The following is a 23,785-nucleotide window of genomic DNA, read 5'->3' as shown; positions in this document are numbered from 1 at the left end:
TTTCAAGCAATGTTTTTATGTTATCTAGATTGCATGAATTTTTATGCGACAAACCATACATGTGACCTAGTTGCATAAAAATCTTTTCCTTTCGACTTTTTGATGGTTGTAGCTAGGGCTGTCTAGACCCGACTAGAGCTTGACAACCTAGCCAAACTGCCCAACGCCAACTGAACTAAAGGTCTAGTCGGTAGGTGGCGGGTCTTCGTTTTTAAGAACTGACATCGGCAAGTCCAATGGCAGGTTTTCTTTTCTAAAACCCGAGCCACTCAAACTCGACCAGAGTTTTAGACGAAGTTCGGCCAAATTTGACTAGACCAAGCTAGATATGGCGAGATCTTGACCAAATTCGGCGAGATCTCGACCAGATCTGGTGGGATTTAGCTAGATCCAACCAAATCATAGCAAATTTCAGCGAAAATTTGCAGATTCTGACAACGATTCCTAGTTTCGGTGACAATTTCCAATATTTGGCGAACTTTAGAACCGACTTGAGCTCCACCCAAACCTAAAATTGAAATCGATTTGACCAATTGACATCGGCAATCAATTTCGAGTCCATCCGCCCTTCACTCGACTTAGTGGGTTAGGTTTGAGTTAGGTCCAAAACTGACCTAACCCTAATTGTAGCGAATGGCTATAACTTCCAAAATAATAATAATAATAATAATAATAATAATAACAACGTGGTTACAGATTTCATGCCAATCAATTGTTATTTACTAATCGATTCATAAACTTATTTTTTTATGCATAATTTTATATTACAAAAACTTAAAATTTAAATATTTAATTGAGACATAGCTAATAACCTTTAACCTTCTGAAAATTTCGCAAAAGTATAAAAAATATAAGAAAAAAATGTAATTTATTAGTATATTTGTCAAGCTCACGTCTAATAAAACAGACATTGGGTGGATTTGTAGTTTGTACTTTGTAACATCTTTTAATTTCCAACTTCCGAGGAAATGTATGCCAATGACCAAACAAAACAAAGTCCAGTCGCATATTCCTCTTCATCCACAAAAACCCTTCCAAATGTTACAAAACTCATTCAATCAAACACAGCCACGTCAGCTAATGACGTGGTTTCTCAATTTACATAAACACCCTCCACATTCCAAGCAAAATACCACAAACCCTTCATTCACTCACTCACACAGAGTCTTCTCCTCGGTCTTCTTCTTCCTCCTCTGTTTCTCCAAAAAACCTCTCAGCCTCTCTGATCCATTTCTCTCTTCTCCAATTCTCAATGTTGAATCCCTCTCAACCTTCACATTCCTCAAAGTTCTAGTCTTTTGACCCATCTCTCTGTTCTCTCTCTCAAATGGGGACATTTCGTTGTAGATCTGGGTTATGGGTTATGATCCTTGTGGTTGTTCTTTTGGGACTTTGTGAGATTGGCTCGGTTGTTGCTCAGAATCGAAGACCCAAAAACGTGCAAGTCGCGGTTCGGGCCAAGTGGTCTGGTACTTCTCTGCTTTTGGAAGCTGGGTATGTATACGTTACCAGCTTTTGTAGTTCTTGTTCTATTGTTTTTGGTTGTTGAATTTTGTTTTTGCTTTCATTTCTTGTTGTTTTTAGAAAAATCATGAAATGGGTATTGATGAATGTGTCACCAATCACCAAAACAAAGTAATCTTTACCAAAAAAAAAATTTACTCACTTATTACAACAAAGTGTAATTCAAACATTCATTGCTGTGGTGGTGAATTATTATTATTATTTTTACGTGAAAATTTGCTTAAAATTTGATACGGGTTATGCTAGGAGATGTGTTTAAAAATTTATGTTGGAATTGGTTTGTTTCAATGTTGTGAACATGGCTCCACAATTTGAATTCCTTGCAATTCATGTTAGCGTGTTGTGTCTAGACAGATATTTGACTATATCGGTTGTGTCACGACCTGTTTATTAAATAGATGGCAATTTTGAAGAAGATGAAGTTCAGCTCAAGGCTTCATTCGATCATTTCATTGTGGCAGTTTTGTAAACAGACTGCATATTGGTTGCTGGTTCATCACCTACTCTACACTAGTAAAACAGGCAAATTTATTCCAACCATTTATGATGTGTTTCCACAAATCAACCCCATAAGTAGCTCTAACAACACTAGAGCACCAATCACCCCAACTAGCGCCATATTTGCTATTAATCAGCTTCTTCTGTAAATGAGTCCCTTTATATCATACAATGCCACAGCCATTTACCCAAAAAAAAAGTTGGGTTAAAGATCAAAACTTTTCTAACTTCCTGACTCCATTTTGAATTTATGCTCACCACCAATGCCACTCAAAGGATGCCCAATGCCTGCTCAGTGGGGGTGTGTAGGCTCCTGGGGTTTGCCCCTCAGGGGTGGTCCCACTGCCCATACCTTGAGGGGGTTCCTCATCATTAAAAAAAAAAAAAAAAAAAAAACCACCTGAAAGGAAATCCAGTTGGTAGCTGCTTCCATTTTTGTTAGCAACATATCAGGTAGTGGAAACAAAGACAAGAAAAAAGTAGGAAGACTAGAGAGCATACTCTTTATTAATGTGAGAACTACCTTTGATGGATAAAGTTCCTTCCACCCCAATAGTATCCTTTCCATTTTCTTTAAATGCTGTCCCATATGCTGCTTGCTTTGAAGTGAGCCCCAAGAGGGAGTCCTAAATATTTCATTGGGAGAATAGATGCCTTACATCCTAAGGTATTAGCCAAAGCTTTCATATATGTAACCATCACCATTGTCATCATATAAGATTTAATCAAGTTTATCTTGAGACCAGTAATAGCAGTAAAACACAACAAAACACATCTTAAATGACAAATCTGATTGGCATCTGTATAAAAAATAATAAAATCAAAATATCATTGGCAAATAACAAATGCCGATATCACCAAAGTATCATTATTGCGATTATATATAGAGAAACTATCTATAGAACCTCCCACTATCAATCTACTAAAGGCCTCCATAACCATAACAAAAAACAATGGGGGAGGATCACCTTGACATAGTCCTCTACCACTGTCAAAGAAACCATTTGGAGTTCCATTGATAAATACTAAAAAGCGGATGGTAGAGATGCAAAACTTAATCCATTGCCTTCATATTTCTCCAAACCCACATATTTGCCATATGTATAACATATTCTTCCAATTAATTGCCAAAGAATTCCAAGGATTCTGGATTGTTGGCAACTATCCAAACATTTATTAGCTATCAAAACTGAATCCATAATGCATTTTGAGTCTTAGAAATGACCTTCCCTAACACGTGTTTGTCTATTTGCCAAATTTTTAGCAAGAATTTTGTAGACACTACCAAGGAGATTGATAGGCCTGAAATCCCTCATATCAATAGCACCAATCTTCTTTGTAATGCGAGCTGTAAAAGAGTAAATTGATGCTTCCACCCCCCTCTCCAAAAGTACCTTTTTCTGATAGGTAATCAAAGATTTATTGCATAAAAAAGGACATCATGTTCAAGATGGTGAACACTCTAAACTTAAAACAGATACAAGTAACTCAAGTAGAGATACGAACTTAAAGGAGAAAATCAAAAATGGAAATACATTGTGTAAAACCCAAATTCTACCCCACTGAAATAAAGTCCCAACTAAAATACCTGTCTCATGGAAGTAAAAAAAAAAAAAAAAAAAAAAAAAAAACGTGTGATGTCTTCTTTCACTGCATTCCAACACTTCTGAAAAAACCGTTGTAGTGAAGCTGAAGCCGTCTGGGCTTGATGGTTTATCTTCATCTATTGATTTTAGTGCTTGAAGTACTTCTTCCTCCGTGAAATTACTTTTCAAATTTCCTGCATCATCTTCCTCTAGCATATCAAATGATAGCCCACCCCATCTTTGGACGTCAACTACAAGGTTCTTGATAAAGATTTCTATAAAACTATAAAAAACTTTCTTGTATTGCATCTTAATTATCTACGACTGTATCCCATATTTTATGCTACTAACAAATTGTTCGTCCTATGCGAGTTAGCTGGTTGCTGAAAGAATTTCATATTTTTATATCCCTCTGTTAGCCATAGAGCTTGTAATTTTTTTCTTTAGCTTGTCCAACAAGAAAATTTTCTGAACCTAACATGACATGTCATTTCTACTGTATAAATTTATGCAAATGTAATATAGAAAGCAGAACCAAAAATCATGCATTCAAAAGAGAATGAAAAAGCAATTAGAAAAGTTCAGATATACAATGAAAGAAACCAAATATAGATTACATTTTTTTTTTTTTGGATAAGTAAATAGAGATTAAGTTATTAAAGTAGTAAAGAACTTGACATAGCAATATCAGGCAGATAATATTAAAGATAACCTATCTAATCAAGTGCATCAAGGTAACTAAAAACCAGGCAACGTCATATGGGTACCCGAAAAAAATCAGAATGGCCAATGAGCTTTAACTCAGCCGACAGCTCCTCCCCTTATAAGTGCTAGGTGGAGGGTGGGTCATGGGCTCCAGAGCCAACAGGTGCGTTTGGGACTGAACATAGAAGTTAGCATTAGTAACATCAGAAAACAACCAAATGGTCATATTAAAAAAAACCCCATTTAGACAACTCCTTTAAAAAAAAGACCCACTTAATCCACTGCTTAATTTTAAAGAAACACTAGTATAGAATCAAGCTTAACAAGGAAGCATGAAATGCACAGCAATAACATCATACAAACAGAAATATAAGATAAACTATAAATCAGATTAAATTATGTAGCCTAAGAATTAAAATAAATTGCCCTTCAACTCCAAGAAGAACCAGGAGTTCCTTAGATGGGTTCTGGTTGTTAGTGCTGGAAGGTGAGCAGAAAGAAATGAACAGACTGCATTTTTTATCCTTTTTTTTTGGGGGGGGGTGGTGTTTTAGAATTTCCCAATTGGAAACAGAAAATAAATGTTTATCTATTGTTTGTTCACTTGGTTTAGATTCGGTAAAGATATTTCCTTTCCTAAGCCTGTAATGACTTTCATTTTTTGTTATATACAGTGAATTATTATCTAAAGAATGGAAAGACCTTTTTTGGGACTTCATTGAAGTCTGGCTTCATACTGAGGACAGCCTTGATTCTTCTACAGCGAAAGGCTGCCTTAAGAAAATATTAGAACATGGGCACTCTCTTTTAAGTGAACCATTGGCATCGTTATTTGAATTCTCTCTTATGATGAGATCATCATCACCTAGATTGGTGCTTTATCAGCAACTAGCGGAGGAGTCTCTATCTTCATTTCCACCGGCTGATGAGGGTATCTCAAACAATGTCGGGGTGGAAGCTTTAGAAACAAATGCAAAGATGGAGAATAAAAAATCAGATCTCTTGCTTGTTGGTGTAAACCTGAAGAGCCCTGGTGGAAAATGTTGTTGGGTGGATACTGGTGGGTCTCTGTTCTTTGATGTTTCAGAAATGTTGTTGTGGCTTCGTAATCCTACTGAACCGTAAGTTCTGCTCTGTCATTTTTTAATATGTGTTGTCCTTGTTTTTATTTTTCTTTTATTTATCTGATAATTATTGTTATTATCTGATAATTGGCATATATTGCTGTCTTCCCCATAATTATTTGCTCATTTCTTGGTTGCCAGTGCTGGAGATTCGTTTCAGCAGCCTGAGCTATTTGATTTTGATCACATCCATTTTGGTTCAAGTGCTGGAAGCCCAGTTGCCATCCTTTATGGTGCTCTTGGAACTGATTGCTTCAAGAAATTTCATGTCAAACTAGTTGAAGCAGCCAAAGAGGTCTATTACTTGTGTTAAAAATTTTGTCACTATATTTTATGTTAAAGCAGTAGTCAATTAGTGTTGTTGCTTCTGTAGTTGGAATGACTTCTTATAATGGATTTGCAAAAGATTGTAACATAGGAAGCAGATGAAAAGCAGGGGCATGGGTGGCTTTTCCCATGAGCTTAAAGATGTCTTGGTTTTTTTTTTTTTTTGATAAGTAACGGAAGATATATAATAAAAAAGAACACAGCCCCATACACAGGAAATGTACTAGACAGGCAAAAACATCAGGAAATCAAATTACAATGATCAAACAAGTTATGGGTGTCAGTATTTTGATTCATTACTGATCATCATTAGGAGAGTCCATATTCTTTGATGACTATATCCCATTTATCTAGCAACACATTTTGATTCATTACTAAATACATTATAGATTTTGGAAGCTCAAAATTTTAAAATTTTGTGAAGGAATTTCCCAATTTGTCCCAATCAAAGGCAAAGAATTTCGGCTACTGACAACTGCATTAACTAGAATTTATGGTCTTAGATGCCAATGAGCTATAACTCAACTAGCACCTCCTCTCCTTATAACTTACCAATCTGTTTGGTCTTAGACTTTTCTATTTGCTACTTCTTTGTAAAGGAGGTTTTTCAAGATTGTCTACTGTTGATTGGTGTTGTATGTGCAAAAAGAAGGGGAAGACTATGAACCATCTTTACCTTCATTATGACATTGCATGTGATCTTGGTCTATGGTTTCTCTTTATTTGTAAATTTCTTACTCAGTGAGAGACTGCCTAGCTTGTTGGAGAGGTGGTGTTAAGGGCCACAGCATGGACATGTGGAACATCATTCCTCATTGTCTTGTGAGGTGCATTTGGACGGAGCATAATTCTTGGTCAATTGAAGGGATTGAATCCCTGTTGCTTCAACTGAAGTTCTCTTTTCATAGATCTCTTTATGATGAGTTGGTTAAGAACATTAGTAATAGTACTTCTTTTTTGGATTTTGTAGTTCTTTGTAATTTTTAGGTTCTTGTTGTGTAGCTCTTGTATATTCCTTGAGTACTTTGTGCTGCCTTTTTCTCCCTCCTCCCTTTAATAAAGTTTATTACTTGTGCTTTTGTTTTGTTTTTCTAGGTTAGTGTGTCAGACTAAATTGATTTGTTTTTGATAATGGTATTTCCTTAAATACATACAGCCCAAATACGATTCTAGAAAGCCTTAAAACAGAGGAAGAAGATTGACTAACTTTTGCTTTTTTGGATAAGCTAGTTTTGGCCTCAAGGGAACCTCCATTTTATGAGACATGGTCCCCTGCAGATTGTGCTACCCCTTAGGGTTAGATTGACTTTCTTATCAATCTCAAAGTCTGCTTATGAATTTAGAAGTGCTAAGAAAGTTTTATTTTAATTTAGTTTTTTTATTTAAATTTGAAGGTCAATTGTATTTTTATTGGTCAGTTGGATTTTATTTTAGGTCTTATTGGTTAATGAGGAAAATAATGCGGGAAGCACTAAGAAATTTTTATTCTATTTTAGTTTAAAAAAAAAAAAAATTTGGAAGTCGATTGTATTTTTATTTGGATTTTATTTCAGGTCTTATTGGTTAAATAGGTTGTTTGTTTTTGTATTTAATTTCCTAGAGTCAACGTTATTTTTGTAATTCAATAATTGGCTTTCTTAAGTCAACTAGAATGAGGGTTTAGTTCTAGTAGTCTATAATATAAGTGTGCTATTATACTCCCATGGAGACAAGGTTGATTGATTTATCAAATTTTTGTTGGAATGTTTCTAATGGTTTGGTACTGAGTCCATCCTACCCCTGATATTAACTCCTAGGTTTGTTCTCCCTTGCTCGGTGTTGACTCCTAGGTTATGTATATTTTTACTTTTCTGTTTCTCAATTTTTTCGTTTCATCATTTTGGTTTTGTTCGGCATCATTGTATTAGCTTATGTTCTAGTTTATTGTTTATTTGGTTATGTATAATTTTTTAAAGCCTCGTTTTTATTTTATTTATTTTTTTTAGGTATAGCTAAATTTCTGTATAATCCATCTCCTAGATTCTTCACTTCTGCTACATACTTGTATATTTGCAAGATGATTGCTAATAGATTGTCTCAATAACTTCCAGGGAAAAGTAAAGTACGTTGTTAGACCTGTTTTACCTTCTGGCTGTGAAACAAAAACTGGCCATTGTGGTGCTGTTGGCACAAGAGATTCCTTGAACTTGGGCGGTTATGGTGTAGAACTTGCTTTGAAGAATATGGAATATAAGGCTATGGATGACAGTGCAGTAAAGAAAGGTTAGAATGGTTGATTTATGCCGTAGCCCCACTTTCATTCAACTTATGCTCAAACTTTAAAAGCTGGAGTTTTTTTGTCCAAGGCAAGCTGTATTGGGGAATGCTATCTTCTATTGTGATACTGATTGTGCTTTATTCCTTCCCCTTAAATTATATAATAATTCTTTTTGGTTTTCCTTTCAGTGTTTGTGTTAAGTCAATTCATGAAAGTCAATAATATCTGACCAGTTTCTGATTCAATTCATTCAAAGAAGCTGTTAGTTTTGGCATCTGTGAATATTAAAGTTACTCTTTCACTTTGCTGCTTCCTTTCTTCAAAGTTGTATTTGATACGGTTCTTGTTTTTTGATAGATATTTATATGCACACATGTTCCTTGTCTTTTTGGCCCACATCTCTACAGATATGTCCACTATCCAATTATTCTGAGTTAGGAGGAGATCTGAAATAACATTATTAGATGTGGTGAAGAATATGTTGGATAAGAAGGTGACACAGATTGTGACTTTAGAAATTGCAGAATGATGGAAGGAATACATGTAATTGATCCTGATTAGTTGATAAGTATCCATAACTGATCCCAATTTACCTGAGATTAAGGTGTAGTTGAGTTTAGCTCAGTTAAGTCTTTTTATCTTTGAAAAGATTGCCAACGATGAACGAATTGCTTTAGGATATATATAAATATGTTAAGTCTTGCACACAGACACACACTTATAAATAGGATATAAAATCCTTATAACATGTTGATGGGATATTGATGCCTATAATAGTAATAAAAAGGTTTTATTTTGTGTATGTATTACCATGTTTTGGTACTTAGATTTTATTGGTTTATAATGTATGTGTTAAAAATGTATGGTTTGAGTTGCAGGTGTCACTCTAGAGGATCCTCGGACTGAAGATCTCAGCCAAGAAGTTAGAGGGTTCATATTCTCTAAAATTCTGGTTGGTTATCCTTTGATGTTACAAAATTGTTCAGATTATATTTCATGTTAGAAATTATAACCACTTTCAGGACCCTTTGTCTTATCCTGCATACAATGGGTGTGTGGTGGTGGTTTGGCAATATACGCTAGGATAGTATATTCATGACCAGTATGCTGTTATCTATTTTTATGGAGTATTATCTATGTTTCAACTGAAGTTGAACCTGGGAATTGGCCTTATGCTCATGGTGCTCAAGAGTTATCATGATTGTGAATTCTTGTTTTTGCATTTTATCATTTCTTTTTTATTTTTCTTTTTGATAGCATACATCGTTTTGTTTTTTTTGATAGGTAATAAGACTTTTATTGAAAAAATTGAATATCATGTTCACAATGGTCAACACTCTGAACAAGAAACAAATACAATATAATCAAGAACTAAAGGAAATAGAGACTAAAAAATCAGATAAAGAAATACAATTTGTACACCCCCAAATACAAGCCCAAAGGAACTAAGTACCAAAGAGGAGAGATTTTAGATGATCTAATGTTCTCTCCTTGTCTTCAAAAGTGCGAGTATTGCGTTCCTGCCAAACTAACCACATTAAACATGTCGGGACCATATTCCAAATGGTTGAATGATGCTTTCCAAACTAGTTTCTGCACATAAATAAAAAAGAGCTGACTGACCTTGGCATTACCCATTGGATCTCAAACATTGCCAAAGCTTCACACCATAAGGCGTGAGAAAACTTACAGTGAAGAAGAAGGTGATCTATTGATTCCCCATCATAGTAGCATAAGTAGCACCTATTAACCAGAAACCAACCTCTCTTGACAAGATTGTTAATGGAGAGTATCCAATCATTAGCTGCTGTCCATAAGAAGAAAGACACCCGTTTAGGCACCTTTGCACACCAAATGCACTCCCAAGGAAATACATCGGTGTTAGGACTAGATAACAGCTTATAAAAAGAGCGTACATCAAATACCCCAGATGTAGCCAATCTCCAAACTAGGTGATCATCCCCCTCACCCCTTGGCATAGAGGAATAAATAAGCTCAAAAAAGGAATAAATAGTGTCTACCTCCCAATTCTGAGGTCCATAACGGAAAAGTAAATTCAAGCTCCTTCTACCTCCTTTAGAAGTAGATATTACCAAATCAGACCCATGCTTCTTTAGATAGAGAGCAAGCAAACATAGCAGGAAAGAGTTCCTTCAAAGGAATAGGCCCACACCAAGGATCATGCCAAAAACTAACACGGAAACCCTCCCCCACATTATATAGAATTTGGCTAAAGAACTTTTCTGTTCCTTCCGTAATACTCCTCCACATCCCACACCCATGAGAACCTCTTACCCCTCTAGTGCACCAGCCTCCTCTCCCCTAACCATAGTTGGCTGCTATAACCTGACGCCATACATCATGTACCTGTAAATAATTCTAGATGCATTTTTTTGCTCTATGACATTAGAAGAGTAAGTTTGGCTTTTTTAAAAATAGGACAATTGATGTAGTGATTTAAAAAAAAAAAAAAAAAAAATCCTTCTGTTTTTCTATAGAAGTACTCTTGGATGACACATACTAGGATATTTAAAGCTACTAGCACTTGCTTGTGCCATTAACCTTTTGAGGTGGGCTCAAAAGGAAGCTTATAGTGAGATTTTCTTAGTTATCAATCTCCTGATTTCCAATAAGGTAGACAAGCATCAAGAAGATTCAAAATTCTAGAATTCGATGATAAGCTTGTAAACACACACACACAAAAAGAAAAAAACAAAGAAAGAAAGACAAAAGATTCTTCTTCTAAAAAAAATATCGAAAAAGAAAGAAATAAATAAATGCTTTCTTTTATAATTATGTAAACCTTGACAAAGGCTTTGTTGAATCTAAGATACTAATATTTGAATTACAATTTTGGATTTGAATTTCATAGCCTTGAGAGTTTCCTTGCCTTAGGTTAATAAGCAAAAGAAGTCTATAGAAAATAAAAGTAGGGAAGGTTGTATGGCTCAACTGGAGTTCCTGTGGGAACTTGGGAATCTGTGGATGATGATGACATAATGTGGTTTCTTAATTTAGCACAATTTTTACTTAAAAAATAAAAGAAAATAATGTTTAGCAAGATTTTAAGGATTAGAAGATGCTTTATGACTGGAAGAAAAATCATTTTGTTACTTATGAGGATAAATATTTTTGGTATCTATGAGAGAATACAAGTGATATTCTTATCAAAAAAAAAGAAAAAAAAAAAGAATACAAGTGATATTCAAATATGCATCTATCATTGCACTAAGCCTTTATAATGATGCCCTATGATGAAACTCTTTGAGATAGTGATTGAGGAAAGGATATGATGTCAGGACGTTAAGTGCACAATTAGCATCTTATGCTTGGAATCCTGGGTGATGACAAGAATTTTTTAATTTTATTTTAAGGATGTTTGGAATTAGGAATTCATTAAGCTGAGTTGATTTCAAGCTGTATTTTCTTTTGATCTGGTGCATTTGCAAACAATTGCTGTTACGATAACACCATCTTTAATCTTTATTACTTTATTTAGTTTAGATGATTTTGATAACACCAATTTTATAATACTTTTATCTTTATTAATTTATTTAGTTTAGATGCTTTTGAAGTTCCAATGTCCGCACACTCAATATAGTACTAAAGATGCATTTTGGTTTGTCCACTTGCAGGAACGCAAACCTGAACTAACGTCTGAGATAATGGCTTTCAGGGATTATCTATTGTCATCAACAGTATCAGATACTCTTGATGTTTGGGAACTGAAGGGTATTTACAATTTATGGTTTTTCTTTTGTTAATTTCATACACTGCAATTATTATAATGGTCTGTTCCCCTTGAACAGATTTAGGACATCAAACTGCCCAGAGAATAGTTCATGCCTCTGATCCTCTGCAGTCAATGCAGGAGATTAGTCAAAATTTTCCAAGCATAGTTTCTTCCTTATCTCGCATGAAGGTACATACTTTGTCACAGATTATCAGGTTGGATAGGTAAAATAGAAAGTAGCTGTCTGTTGGACAAAATATTTGCTGAAAAGATATCGCAAGCCATGTGTTTTCCTGATTAAACTGTGTAAATGTTTGGCAGCTCAATGATTCTGTTAAGGATGAAATTGCTGCAAACCAGCGAATGATCCCACCTGGCAAGTCCTTAATGGCTCTCAATGGTGCTTTAATCAATATCGAAGATATTGACCTCTATCTGTAATGCTTTTGCTCTCACTGATATCTTTTTCTCTTTTCATGCTGAAGATCATGGCCATTCCCAAAGCTTTCATCTTTATTCAACCTACAATGCATCTTGTTGTCTTCTATTGCTCATTTTAGACTTTCATGTTTTTTCTGGTTGACATATTTGTTTAATTGAAAGGGTTTATAACCATTTATCAGGAGCATTATACTTCTATTAGTTCTATAGAATATTGGGTAGTTTTTGCTTTGATATCTCTTTGTTATTCTTTTCAAGAAAATATACATGTATGACATTTATAAAACTGCTAAGAAGGCCATACAATATTATTATAACGCATGATTGAAGTTTGATAAATCCAGAAAATGGAAAACCTAATGTCGAACTAAGGTTGATAATTTTAAAGTTAGGTAGACACTAGAAATTCCTTTTAAGTTTTCCCTGTGCGTGTTCTTTTGTGTGTGTGTGTAAGTGTCATATGTTAACAGTTTACTCTGCACATGGGAAAAAAGGAAGTTTTATTATTTTTAGGCCAGAATAGGACCTTCAGTTGAGGAATCTTGTCCATCTAACATTATGCCTATGCTATATGCCCTGGGGGGGGGGGGGGGCCCCCCCCCCCTCTTCCCTAATTAAAAAAAGGAAATAAAATCTGCCTACAGGTAATTTGAATATGGCTTCAGTTAGTTGCACTATTTTTGCATCACATGAATTCTTTGAAATCCATACATTGATGCAACATTGAATGTGATTTATTAATGTTAACCTAATTAGGAAGCACGGACACTTCATTTAGGGTGCCGTATCCGTGTCGTACCCATGTCAAAACGGTGTTGTACCAGTTGTTTCATGTTATAATTTTTCAAAAATTGCTTGTGTCATCGTATTGTATCAGTGTCCGTGCTTCCTAGTAACCTGAGAAGTGCTACATTAACAACAAAGCATATATGGTAAGTTATTATTGGTTTTACTTTGAATTTATCACTGAAATTACTTTTTACCAATCAATAACAATCCGTAACAACTTACCATTTAGGATTTATTGTAAAAGTATTGTGAAAATATTGTGGACATAGCATTTCTCTTATATATTAGGTTATAAATTTAGCATTAAGTCTTTTTTAGTATAAAATGTAATAATATCTCTTCACTGTGAACCATTTCTTATTTTGCCATGTAGTTTTCAATTATTTTTTAGTGCATCTACGATTTATAATTGATTTAATCACAATCTTGGCAAATGGATGAACAGATGTTTCATTAATATTCATATGGCTTATAAATCGTAGAGTACATGATATGTAATTTAAAAAAGAAGAAATATTTATACTTATATAATATTCTTTTACATCTAAAAACAATTCAAAATTAAAAAAAAAAAAAAACATAAAAAGAATTCTTCAAAGTATATACTTATGAATGATAATGACATAAACTTTTTTCCTCATGTTTGTAGTTTTGTGCTGTTTAGATGCAATATATATATATATAAAATTTATTACATAACATTATATATATATATATATAAAATATGTAATTGATCTAAAACTTCTATTTTTTTTAAAATGCTATTAGATTGGATGTCTAGTGTAGAAAGCCATACTGTCTCTTCGATTTATGATTTGATGGATGCTTTTAATTTGTGTTCTTGATTGTATTGATCCCCAGCTGGCTGTATGCGTTGTGTATACTTGGATGACTCTTCTTTTAATGTTTGGATAAAATAATTTATTTTGTTTTTACATATATATGAGATTAGGATTAATCCGGGTTCAAGCGATAGTCTAGTGGTAATGGCATCCTTTGTGGTGCCTAAGGTTTGTGTTTCGACCTTCCCCTACTATTTATCTATTAAAAAAAAGATTAAGATTAATCGTGGGCCCCACCCCCCCTCCCCCCTCCCCCCTCCCAAACCAAATTTTCTAACGTTGCCATTGAGTGTGACTTTGTTTCATTTTTAAGCTTGCTCAATAGATATTTATTTGCTTTTGTTGGAATGCCTACAGCTTCAAAGATTCAATAAATTTTTGGCTCACTCTTTCTGTTATTATGTCTTATCCTATTTCAGGTTGCTTGACATGGTCCATCAGGATTTATTGTTGGCTGATCAATATTCAAAGTTGAAGGTAAAATGTTTTTCAAATTTTCTTTGCTCAGCTGCATTGGCATTGATGATAAACTAATGTTGTGGTAAATCATTCATAAGATGTAATAGTTGTGGTGGGACAAAAAATGCTCATTTTCTGCATTTTTATACCTGATAATCTGTATTGTATATAAAAGTCTGAATAAGTGTGGAACTTTTTTTGGACAGAAATTCCTTAATATTTAGTTAAAATCCTAATATATCCAACTTCTAATAGATTGCACGCTATCAAATTTCCAATGAATCCTGTGTGAAGTTCTAGGTTAGCCACTGAAATTAAGAGTTTACTGATTTCATGGTGACACAGGACAGATAAAGTAGAAATAGAAATGACGGAAAAGATAAAGGCTAGAACAAACCCTAGGCTTCACCACCAAAGGGTTCTTGGAATCACCATCAAGTTTAGAGAAACATCTCTTAATCAAATTATTTGGTTGGCATCTTAAGGCGGATTTTTTGAGTCAAGTTTAGAGTCCTCCCTTTGTTTTTTAATTCTGATGGATTCAACTAACAAATGTATTTAAACCTCGTTATCCCTAGACTTGCACAGTCATTTCGAAGCTTTAAGTTTATACCTTACAAATTCAGTTAATGTGTTCTAGGCTATGTTTCAGTTGATTTTTTTTTTCTTTGGTATTACATATGTATTGTTTTTCATAAGTAAAACTTTTTTTTTTTGGTAAGTAGGAAAATTTAATTGAAAAGAGACTACTTCATGCAAAACGGCATAAAGTGGCCTTAAGAATTACAAACAAATATAAAAATTATATACAATGAAATAGAGACTCAATAAACATGGGAACATAATCTCTATTCGTGCGTCCCCAAACTTGTGACCAATCAAACAAAGTCCCAACAAAATGAGCTAGAAGCTAGTCTCTTGTACTCTCCATATCCTCAAATGTTCTCTTATTCCGTTGTCACCAAAGAATCCACATCAAACAAAGTGGAATCAAATTCCAAATATTCAATGTATTTTTGCCAAACCAATTCCTCCAACCAAACAAAATATCTTTTACACTCCCTAGCAAAACCCAGGAAATACAAACAAATCGAAATACAAAACACCCAATTGATAAGCCTCCTATCCTTACAATGAATGAAAAGGTGATTTACCCCCTCCCCACTATCCTGACATACAACACCAATCCAAAGAGATAAATAGGACGTGTACAAACCCTTTTCAAGAATACAATCACAAATAAAGTGTCAATAAAATCAGCAAATGACATTGAAGGGATGCCGGCTGCCGCCTAGAGCACGCATCCAATCAAACAAAGTCTGTATTGAGTTAAATTAATCAATAATTGCTTAAATTCATGTGCAGGGAAAATTAGTTTTTCTTGTTTTCTTTCAACGACCAAATTGAAAGTTATGAAAAAAACTTCAACTACAATAGGTGAAATATTTTTTCTAATCAATGTACAAAGAAACAAAAAACAGCTAAAAATTGAAACACAAGAAGATTAACATGTAAATAAAAAAAAAATATTGATCAAAGTCATAGTGATCCATAACAATCAGTGATGTTACAAAATGGACATATAAACACTACCATCATATATTTATGATTTGGTTATCATGTATACATTGGCTATAATGTAACTAGAATGCTATAAACAATATGCCAATTCCAATGTAACTATAGCAGAAAAAAGTTTTCTTCTTCTTTTTGTAAAATTTTCTTTGCAAGAGCAAAGAATAAATTTAGGTTTCATTTGTCCTGAATTCTCTATTACTTTGTTTAGATGATTATAAAAATTGTTTACAATCTTATGTAAAGACACTATATCTGAGTTTATATAAGGCTTTCTTCAGTTTGTTATCCTCGTACTTTTCAATTATTTGCCTTCTCAAATCTTTAAAATTTTCAGCTATTTTTTTAGCCCCATTAGAAATAAGGCCATTGCAAAGCATGCATCTCTTAGTTAGTATGTCAAAACCTCTACCTATCCCAAAAAAAAAGAAAAAAAAGAAAAAAAGTTAGTATGCACAAAATGAATATATTGTGTAAAATAGAAAATCAAGAAGTTGTGAGTAAAGGGGTATAATCTTCATGAAAATCAAATATTGGCATTATTCTAATTTCTATTTCTCGTATATGCTTCACAAAGGAGAATCAAGTTGTTGAAAATTGGCAGAAATTTTTATAGTTCTAAAAATCTGTAGTTGTGTTCCTTTCAAATTTTCGCACAATTTTTTATAGTTAGCTTCTGACCAAGCCTGAATTATGTTAACTTATTGATGTCATTTATCACAGATTCCTCATCCCACCATTCGGAAACTCCTATCATCTTTGCCTCCTCAAGAGTCCAGTATGTTCCGTGTTGATTTTCGTTCAACGCATGTTCATTATCTCAATAACTTGGAGGAAGATGCGATGTATAAGCGATGGCGGAACAATCTAAATGAGGTAGTTCAATCCTTCTTTATGTCTCTCATCTTTGATACTGGGATGGTTTTGTAAGATTAGGTTGTGGATAACATGGCTTCTAAAATTTTTACTTATGCAGATTTTGATGCCAGTATTCCCTGGACAACTACGTTATATTCGTAAGAACCTTTACCATGCAGTTTATGTTCTCGATCCAGCTACCATTTGTGGTCTTGAGGCAAGTTTTATCTGCCAGTCAAATAATTGGATTTCTGTTGTGCATTGCATTGCTGGTGAGATTTTTAATATATATTTTTTTAATAATTATTGGAATCTTGCAGTCAATTGACACGATTACATCTCTATATGAGGATAATTTTCCTATGAGATTTGGGGTTATATTGTATTCTACAAAGTTTGTCAAGCATATGGAATTGACCGGTGCTGGGATTTATTCCTCTGTGAAGGAGAATGACAGTCAAAATGAGGACGACATATCTAGTTTGGTAATTTTCTCTTTCTTTTGTTCATTTTTCTATTTGTCTTGCATTTCCACTGAGAGTAAGCTTTTTTCCACTTTCATATTGTCTGTGCTGTCTGCACATGACATGGTATAATTTTTGTGGCAGATATGAACATTTTTTTTGTTTTGTTTGTGTGGCAGATAATACGTCTCTTTATTTATATCAAGGAGAACCACGGAGTTAAAACAGCTTTCCAGTTTTTGGGCAATGTATGGATTTGACTTTTAGCCTGTATTATTTAACATTTATTCGTTACTGCAATTTACATGTAAACTTGATTATTTCTGCTTTGTAAATTTTATGCCATTATTTTGCTCTTTTTTCTTTACTAATAATAACATTAAAGAAAAGCAGTTGTACAAGTAGTAGATAACTTAAAAATGGAAAGAGTACAAGCCATTCAGATAAGTAGCAGGGTTGAAATAATTTTGCTATTTGTGTTGGTCAGTTCCAAATTTTCATGTATTGAGGGTCTATACCTGTCTCCAAAATTTTGGGACTAGGGCTTGGTTGCTATTGTTGTTGCCTGTTACTAAACCATTTGAAATTTGCAGATAGACAATCACATTTATTACAAGATGAGAGTAGATACATCATGAATGAAGTGATATAGTTTTTCTTTGGTTAAATAACCACTTTCTCATGCATCTGTAATTACTGTTTTATGATGTTTTGTAATCTTAACTAGGCCTTGCATAAATTAGCATATTAGGAGGTAATACATGTAGAGAGAATTTAAAGATAAAGAAGTGAAAAGATGCCTCTCCTTTTTTTATTTTTTTGAAAAATTCTTTATATCTTATTTGTAATTATAGTGGGTTCAAATGATCTGTTCCCTTAACTTGCTTCTTGTTCAATGTCAGCATGACATATTTAACAGAACAAAATCTTTCCATGCAATGTTTTGACTTTTCATGTACTGCACATTTAATGCTTTGGTTGTATCATATGATAAACTGTTTTCTTATATCTCGATAAAGATTTTGATCATATTTGGCAGGTCAATAAGTTACGGATTGAGGGAGATGGTTCTTTAGATGATGTGCCTGAAATGCACCATGTTGAAGGGGCATTTGTAGAAACAGTATTGTAAGTTAAAAGGATTTCTTAGGTTGATTTCACAACTTGTGTGCTTATGGGGAATGGTGTTTTCTCTGTTCTGCTTCTCTCCTTTCTACAATATGGGTTATCTTTATCAAATCTACTGAGCTTAAATTAAGTGAGTCATTCTGTTTCTGCAGACCAAATGTAAAATCTCCTCCTCAAGATATATTACTAAAGCTGGAGAGGGAGCAAACCTTTAAGGAACTGTCACAAGAGGGCTCCATGTTTGTTTTCAAGTTGGGTCTTGCTAAGCTGCAGTGCTGCCTTTTGATGAATGGACTTGTCTTTGATTCTAATCAGGTATTGCTGGAGGTTGTCCTCCCCCCCTTCCCCAATATATGTGTCCCTTATGATTCTAAGTTCTCTCATTTCCCATTGATAGTAGTACATAAGGCTGGCTAGTTTCGTTGGCTCTTCAGTCATTAGCCTGGATTCCCCTCTTTTATCCAGTCAACTAAAGTCTGATATATGTTACTTCTATATTATTCTTATTTCACTAGGCTTATTAAAAAAATTTCTTTTTTCACTATAATTATGGAGACATCATTGTTTTCCATGTGGTGTATAAACTCTTTCCTGTCACTGTATAATTCTTTTGCAATTACTTTGAACAGGATGCTCTTATAAATGCCATGAATGATGAGCTTCCCAGAATACAGGAACAAGTTTATTATGGGCATATAAATTCTCGCACTGATGTGCTGGAAAAATTCCTATCAGAAAATGGTATTAGTCGCTATAATCCACAGGTAAAGCATTTGAAAGACTAGTATGAGAGGATAAATCTGTTTACTCATATTATCTTTCTGGCGATATTTCTGTAATAATGTTGCAATACTCAGTTAAATACTTCATGCTAATTTGTTGATGTAGATTATTGCTAATAGCAAGCCAAGGTTCATATCTCTGTCTACATCCATTCTTGGAGGAGAATCCGTGTTAAATGATATTAACTATTTGCATTCTCCTGAAAGTAAGCTGTATTAAAGATGAAATCATTAGCTTCATGCTTAGAATCTTGCTGAGTCATTTAGTCCTGACATTTGATTTCTTTGCCTAGCAATCAATGATTTGAAGCCTGTGACACATCTTCTAGCTGTTGATGTTGCAACAAAGAAAGGAATGAAGTTGCTACATGAAGGCCTGCGCTACCTGGTTATTCTTCTTGACCAAGATGCTAGTCTTTTTTTATGTTTTCTTAATTTATCATCATTTATCTCTGCTATGACTAATCATCATCAGTATCACTAACATTATCATCATTGATATTTTTGCAATTTGTGCATTATGATGCAGATAGAAGGTTCTAAAGGTGCTCGAGTAGGCATGCTATTTAGTGTGAATCAGGATGCTGATTTATATAGTCTCCTTTTTGTGAATGTGTTTGAAATCACTGCATCCTCATTTAGGTTCGTAAAATATATTAATGTTGGTTATTTGTAAATAAATCTTGTAAATTTTTTTTATAAGTTATATGGTTTTGGATGCAAACTCAAGTACAAGTTTCATGTTAAATGTGTATGCCTGACTTTTATGTTATCATGCAGTCATAAGAAGAATGCATTGAACTTTTTGGATAACTTTTGCTCATTCTATGAGCAAAAGTACATCTTTGCATCTTCCAAAGCAGCTGATAACACACAAGCATTTCTGGATATGGTCTATGAGCTTGCTGAGGCCAATGGGTTACCGTCCAACGCTTTTAAATCTGCTCTTACTGAAGTTTCCATTGACCAATTGAGAAAACACTTAAATAAGGTGTGTTATTGTTGCTATTTGGCTTCTAGATGTTTCTATTCTAGTGTATTAGCCACGGCTTTATTTATTTATTTTTGGATGTATTCTTTTTTCTTTATTATAATTGGTCTCCTATGGGTCATAGCAAATGGCTGTTCAAGAGACGATTCTATCTTCCTCTTCTTTTTCCTTTATTCTATTTTGAATAGTCTTGAGGTTGTATACATTAGTTTAAGGGTTCTTGAAAGTCTATTGCCCCTGGGAAATTTAACTACTTATCACGGAATACAGGTGTCACATTTTTTGTATAGGCAACTTGGACAGGAATTTGGTGTCAATGCAGTCATTACTAATGGAAGGGTGAGTCTTATGATCTCTCTTTCTTCCCTCCCATTTCATAGAAGTTGTTTATAAATCCTAGTTTAGTTTCTGTGGGATGATTTTAAATAGCTGGATTTGTTGAATTTCTCATTTTATGTAATAATAGGGGCATTTTTTTTATAGCTTATCATCTTTCACAAAAATATAACGGATTCCTGATTTTATTTCTTTAAGAGATAGCTTGTAAATGGTGCTATAATAATTTCCCATGTCCATTATGCAATTTCCTCTTCTTAATATTATAGTTCGGCATTGGATAGGTTATGTTTCCCGTTGATGAAAGCACCTTTTTGAGCCATGATCTACATCTTCTAGAGTCGGTGGAGCTTAAGCAGAGAATAAAGCACATTGTGGAAATTATTGAAGAAGTAAATTGGCAGGACACAGATCCTGATGCTATTACGAGGTTTGTTGGTTCTCTGCTCCTTGTTGATGATGATCTCCTCCATACTTCTCTCTCTATCTCTCTCTTGGGTGCAGAGGTTTTTTCTGGGTTTTCTGGTTTTCTTGAAGCTTAATAAACCTGCTTTTTCTTTTTGGCTCAAATACACTGTTAGCCCCTAAACTTTATCCCATGAACAATTTTAACCCTGAAGTTTAAAGTGATTACTTTTAGTCCTCTAGATGGCCAAATTAAAAACTAACACATCATCTCTTTGTTAGACACATTAGGGACTAAACATGATCACTTCTGGTTTAGGGACTAAAATAAGTTTGTTAGGGACTAAAAGCAACCACTTTAAGTTTGTTAGGGACTAAAAATGATCACCTTAAACTTCGGGAACTAAAGTCACTAATGGGCTAATGTTTAGGGAGTAACAATATAATGCCACTATCACAGAATAGTAATCTATATGTCCACTCTTGTAATACAACTCTCTCTTCACACCCTATTAGCATCTTCATCTAAGTCCCATTTGTTGTCTTTTACCATAATATTACTGAACAAAATGTTTTTCTCTCCCATCCCCTTCCAGCATCTTATTCTTGGTCTCATCCTCGATGCCTTCTTTTACATCTCTTATTCAAATGTCTATACTACCATTTTAAGTCATGTAGTTACGCTTTCTCTTGCCATAAATTTACAATTTTTTTTTTTTTTGATAGGCAATATACATACATATATATATATATATAAATCAACAATAGAAAATATAGAAAGATTCATCAAGGCTGACAGCCAGTCCAATAATGTTCTAAAAAAGAACAACTTGAGGTCAGACATAGAAGTATCGGTATCTTCAGAACTTCCTTTCCCTCCAAATGCACCACATCAAGTAATGAGGGATAACCATTTAAACATGACCATTTGATAATGACCAAATTGACCTTGCCAGCAAGCTGATTTTGTCATCACCCAGAAAACCCCAAACAAACTCAAAATCATGGACCACAAGTGTGAAGGAATAGGGCAATGTAGCAATAGGTGATCAACAGATTCACCATTACATTTGCACATATAACACCAATCTATAATCCTTAACCTTTTTCTTCTTTAAATTTTCAATTGTCAAAATTTTACCCAAAGTTGGAGTCCAATCAAAGAAGGCCACTCTTGGAGGGACCTTTGATCTCCATATGATTTTGCAAGGGAAAGGATGATCACTAGTAGCACCCAAAAGTTTGTAATAAACACCAACCTCGTTGCCCTTTTTCTTGTCTGGTTTCCAACACATCTTATCCTCCCCAATTCCCCTAACTACTGTTCCATAAATGGTATCCATGAAGGTTGTCAAGGATTCTAATTCCCAGTTTTGTATGACCTGTACCACCTAAGAAAGTGGATCACAACCAATTGCTCCTTTAACAAGAGGGAATTCTGTCTCTTCCTCAAACCACCCCATAAAAATTTCCCCTGGAGTTTTTCAATCTGGTTATCTACATCTGCAAGGATAGGAAATAAAGAGAGAAAGTAGGTAGGCAAATTCAATAGAGTACTCTTAATTAAGGTGACTCTACCTCCCTTGGATAAATATAAGGGTACGTTTGGTACACTGAATGGAGATTACAACAATCTTTATTACTAGGAATAAAATATGTTGTAATGAAATAACTAAATATATTCATTAGTTTGGTTGTGAGTTATAACATTAGAATGAAACTTAACATTTATTTTAGGAAATTTCTTACTCATGAAATTATATTTCCTTAAAAATTGTTATTTTTAAATTTAAGAAAGATGTGTTTTTTTTTTTTTTATGATTTTTTTTTTTTTTATAATTGTTAGATGTATATAGAAAGTTTATTTATTTGGAAATATATTAAGTTTTAAAATTATTACACTTACTAAAGAATAGCTAATACAATATTTAAAGAGGAATAGTTATTTCTCATTTTGAAGAATAGCTATTTATAAAGAATGATTATTACTTGCAATAAAAATATAACCAAACTAAAGAATAACTAAACCATAGGAATAACTATTACATTACAGCGCCTATTACAGTCTACCAAACATGCCCTAAATGTTTCCATCCTGCAAGTTTCCTTTCGACCACCTCTAAAACTGGATTCTATATCGTCCTCTCTTTGAAATTAGTACCCATAGGAAGCAAACCTTGCTTGCATTTTAGCACATCCACCAATTATTCCATATCAATTTACATTCTTTACAACGACCTCTATAGTCTAACAAAAATTCAACCCACTCTAAAAGGTTATCTAGGATGAACCCCTTTTCTTAAATCAAGTGTTTGTCGATATTGTTTCATGTGCCATTGGTAAATTTAAGATAGTATCACCTATTGCGTTCGCTTCTCAATGTGTTTGACCTCCATGTACCCTCTCAAGTCTTCTGTTTTTCTCAACATAGCCATTTAGTCCTTGATTAAATGTGTTTTCCATTTGATGTTTTCGGAAAGAATGAAGTAATTTATCTATATCTCCCCTGAAATTGTTGCTTAAAGGATTCTTCTAAACATGTTTGTGGAGCATAAGCACTCACTATGTTAACCGTCTCTTCTCCTAATACAGACAGGTCTTATCAACAATCCTATCTCCTGTCTTCTGTGACTTTAATCTACAACAGACTTATCTGCTTATTTATTTTTCTTTTAGGCTTATATGGATGTTATTAATTTGGTTAGCATTTTCCAGTTCTTAAGCATCTTGTCTTCTTTAGTGTGTATAACATTCCATGGTGATTTTCTAAATGTTACTTGCAGCAAATTCATTAGTGATGCTATTATGGTTGTATCATCTTCAATGGCTATGAGAGATCGAAGTTCTGAAAGTGCGCGTTTTGAGGTTTTGAATGCTGAATATAGGTGAAAGACTCTACTGCAACTTTGAGTTGGCACATTTTCTCTATTGTTTTATTCTCATCGCATACAAGAGTGATCA

The 23,785-nt window shown here is 33.9% G+C and overlaps 1 protein-coding gene across 1 annotated transcript in view; it reads left to right on the top strand.

Moving 5' to 3' along the window:
- The first annotated feature begins 1,141 nt into the window (after positions 1-1,141).
- Positions 1,142-23,785, top strand: part of LOC112015872 (UDP-glucose:glycoprotein glucosyltransferase) — a 28,742-nt gene continuing 6,098 nt past the window's right edge. The window contains exons 1-23 of the mRNA XM_024048319.2: positions 1,142-1,494; positions 4,988-5,434; positions 5,579-5,732; positions 7,855-8,026; positions 8,900-8,973; positions 11,657-11,753; positions 11,831-11,943; positions 12,076-12,191; positions 14,246-14,303; positions 16,584-16,736; positions 16,837-16,935; positions 17,039-17,203; positions 17,362-17,430; positions 18,222-18,310; positions 18,463-18,625; positions 18,940-19,074; positions 19,199-19,298; positions 19,386-19,480; positions 19,622-19,734; positions 19,873-20,083; positions 20,354-20,422; positions 20,704-20,849; positions 23,608-23,709. Of these exons, the coding sequence (XP_023904087.1) occupies positions 1,328-1,494; positions 4,988-5,434; positions 5,579-5,732; positions 7,855-8,026; positions 8,900-8,973; positions 11,657-11,753; positions 11,831-11,943; positions 12,076-12,191; positions 14,246-14,303; positions 16,584-16,736; positions 16,837-16,935; positions 17,039-17,203; positions 17,362-17,430; positions 18,222-18,310; positions 18,463-18,625; positions 18,940-19,074; positions 19,199-19,298; positions 19,386-19,480; positions 19,622-19,734; positions 19,873-20,083; positions 20,354-20,422; positions 20,704-20,849; positions 23,608-23,709 (3,107 nt within the window). The 5' untranslated portion in view covers positions 1,142-1,327. The remainder of the gene's footprint in view (positions 1,495-4,987; positions 5,435-5,578; positions 5,733-7,854; positions 8,027-8,899; positions 8,974-11,656; positions 11,754-11,830; positions 11,944-12,075; positions 12,192-14,245; positions 14,304-16,583; positions 16,737-16,836; positions 16,936-17,038; positions 17,204-17,361; positions 17,431-18,221; positions 18,311-18,462; positions 18,626-18,939; positions 19,075-19,198; positions 19,299-19,385; positions 19,481-19,621; positions 19,735-19,872; positions 20,084-20,353; positions 20,423-20,703; positions 20,850-23,607; positions 23,710-23,785) is intronic.

The sequence above is a fragment of the Quercus suber genome, unplaced genomic scaffold (assembly GCF_002906115.3).
Source record: "Quercus suber isolate HL8 unplaced genomic scaffold, Cork oak 2.0 scaffold_68, whole genome shotgun sequence".
Lineage (NCBI taxonomy): Eukaryota > Viridiplantae > Streptophyta > Magnoliopsida > Fagales > Fagaceae > Quercus > Quercus suber.
Note: the sequence above shows the minus strand (reverse complement) of the source record. Positions and strands in the feature narration are given on the sequence as shown.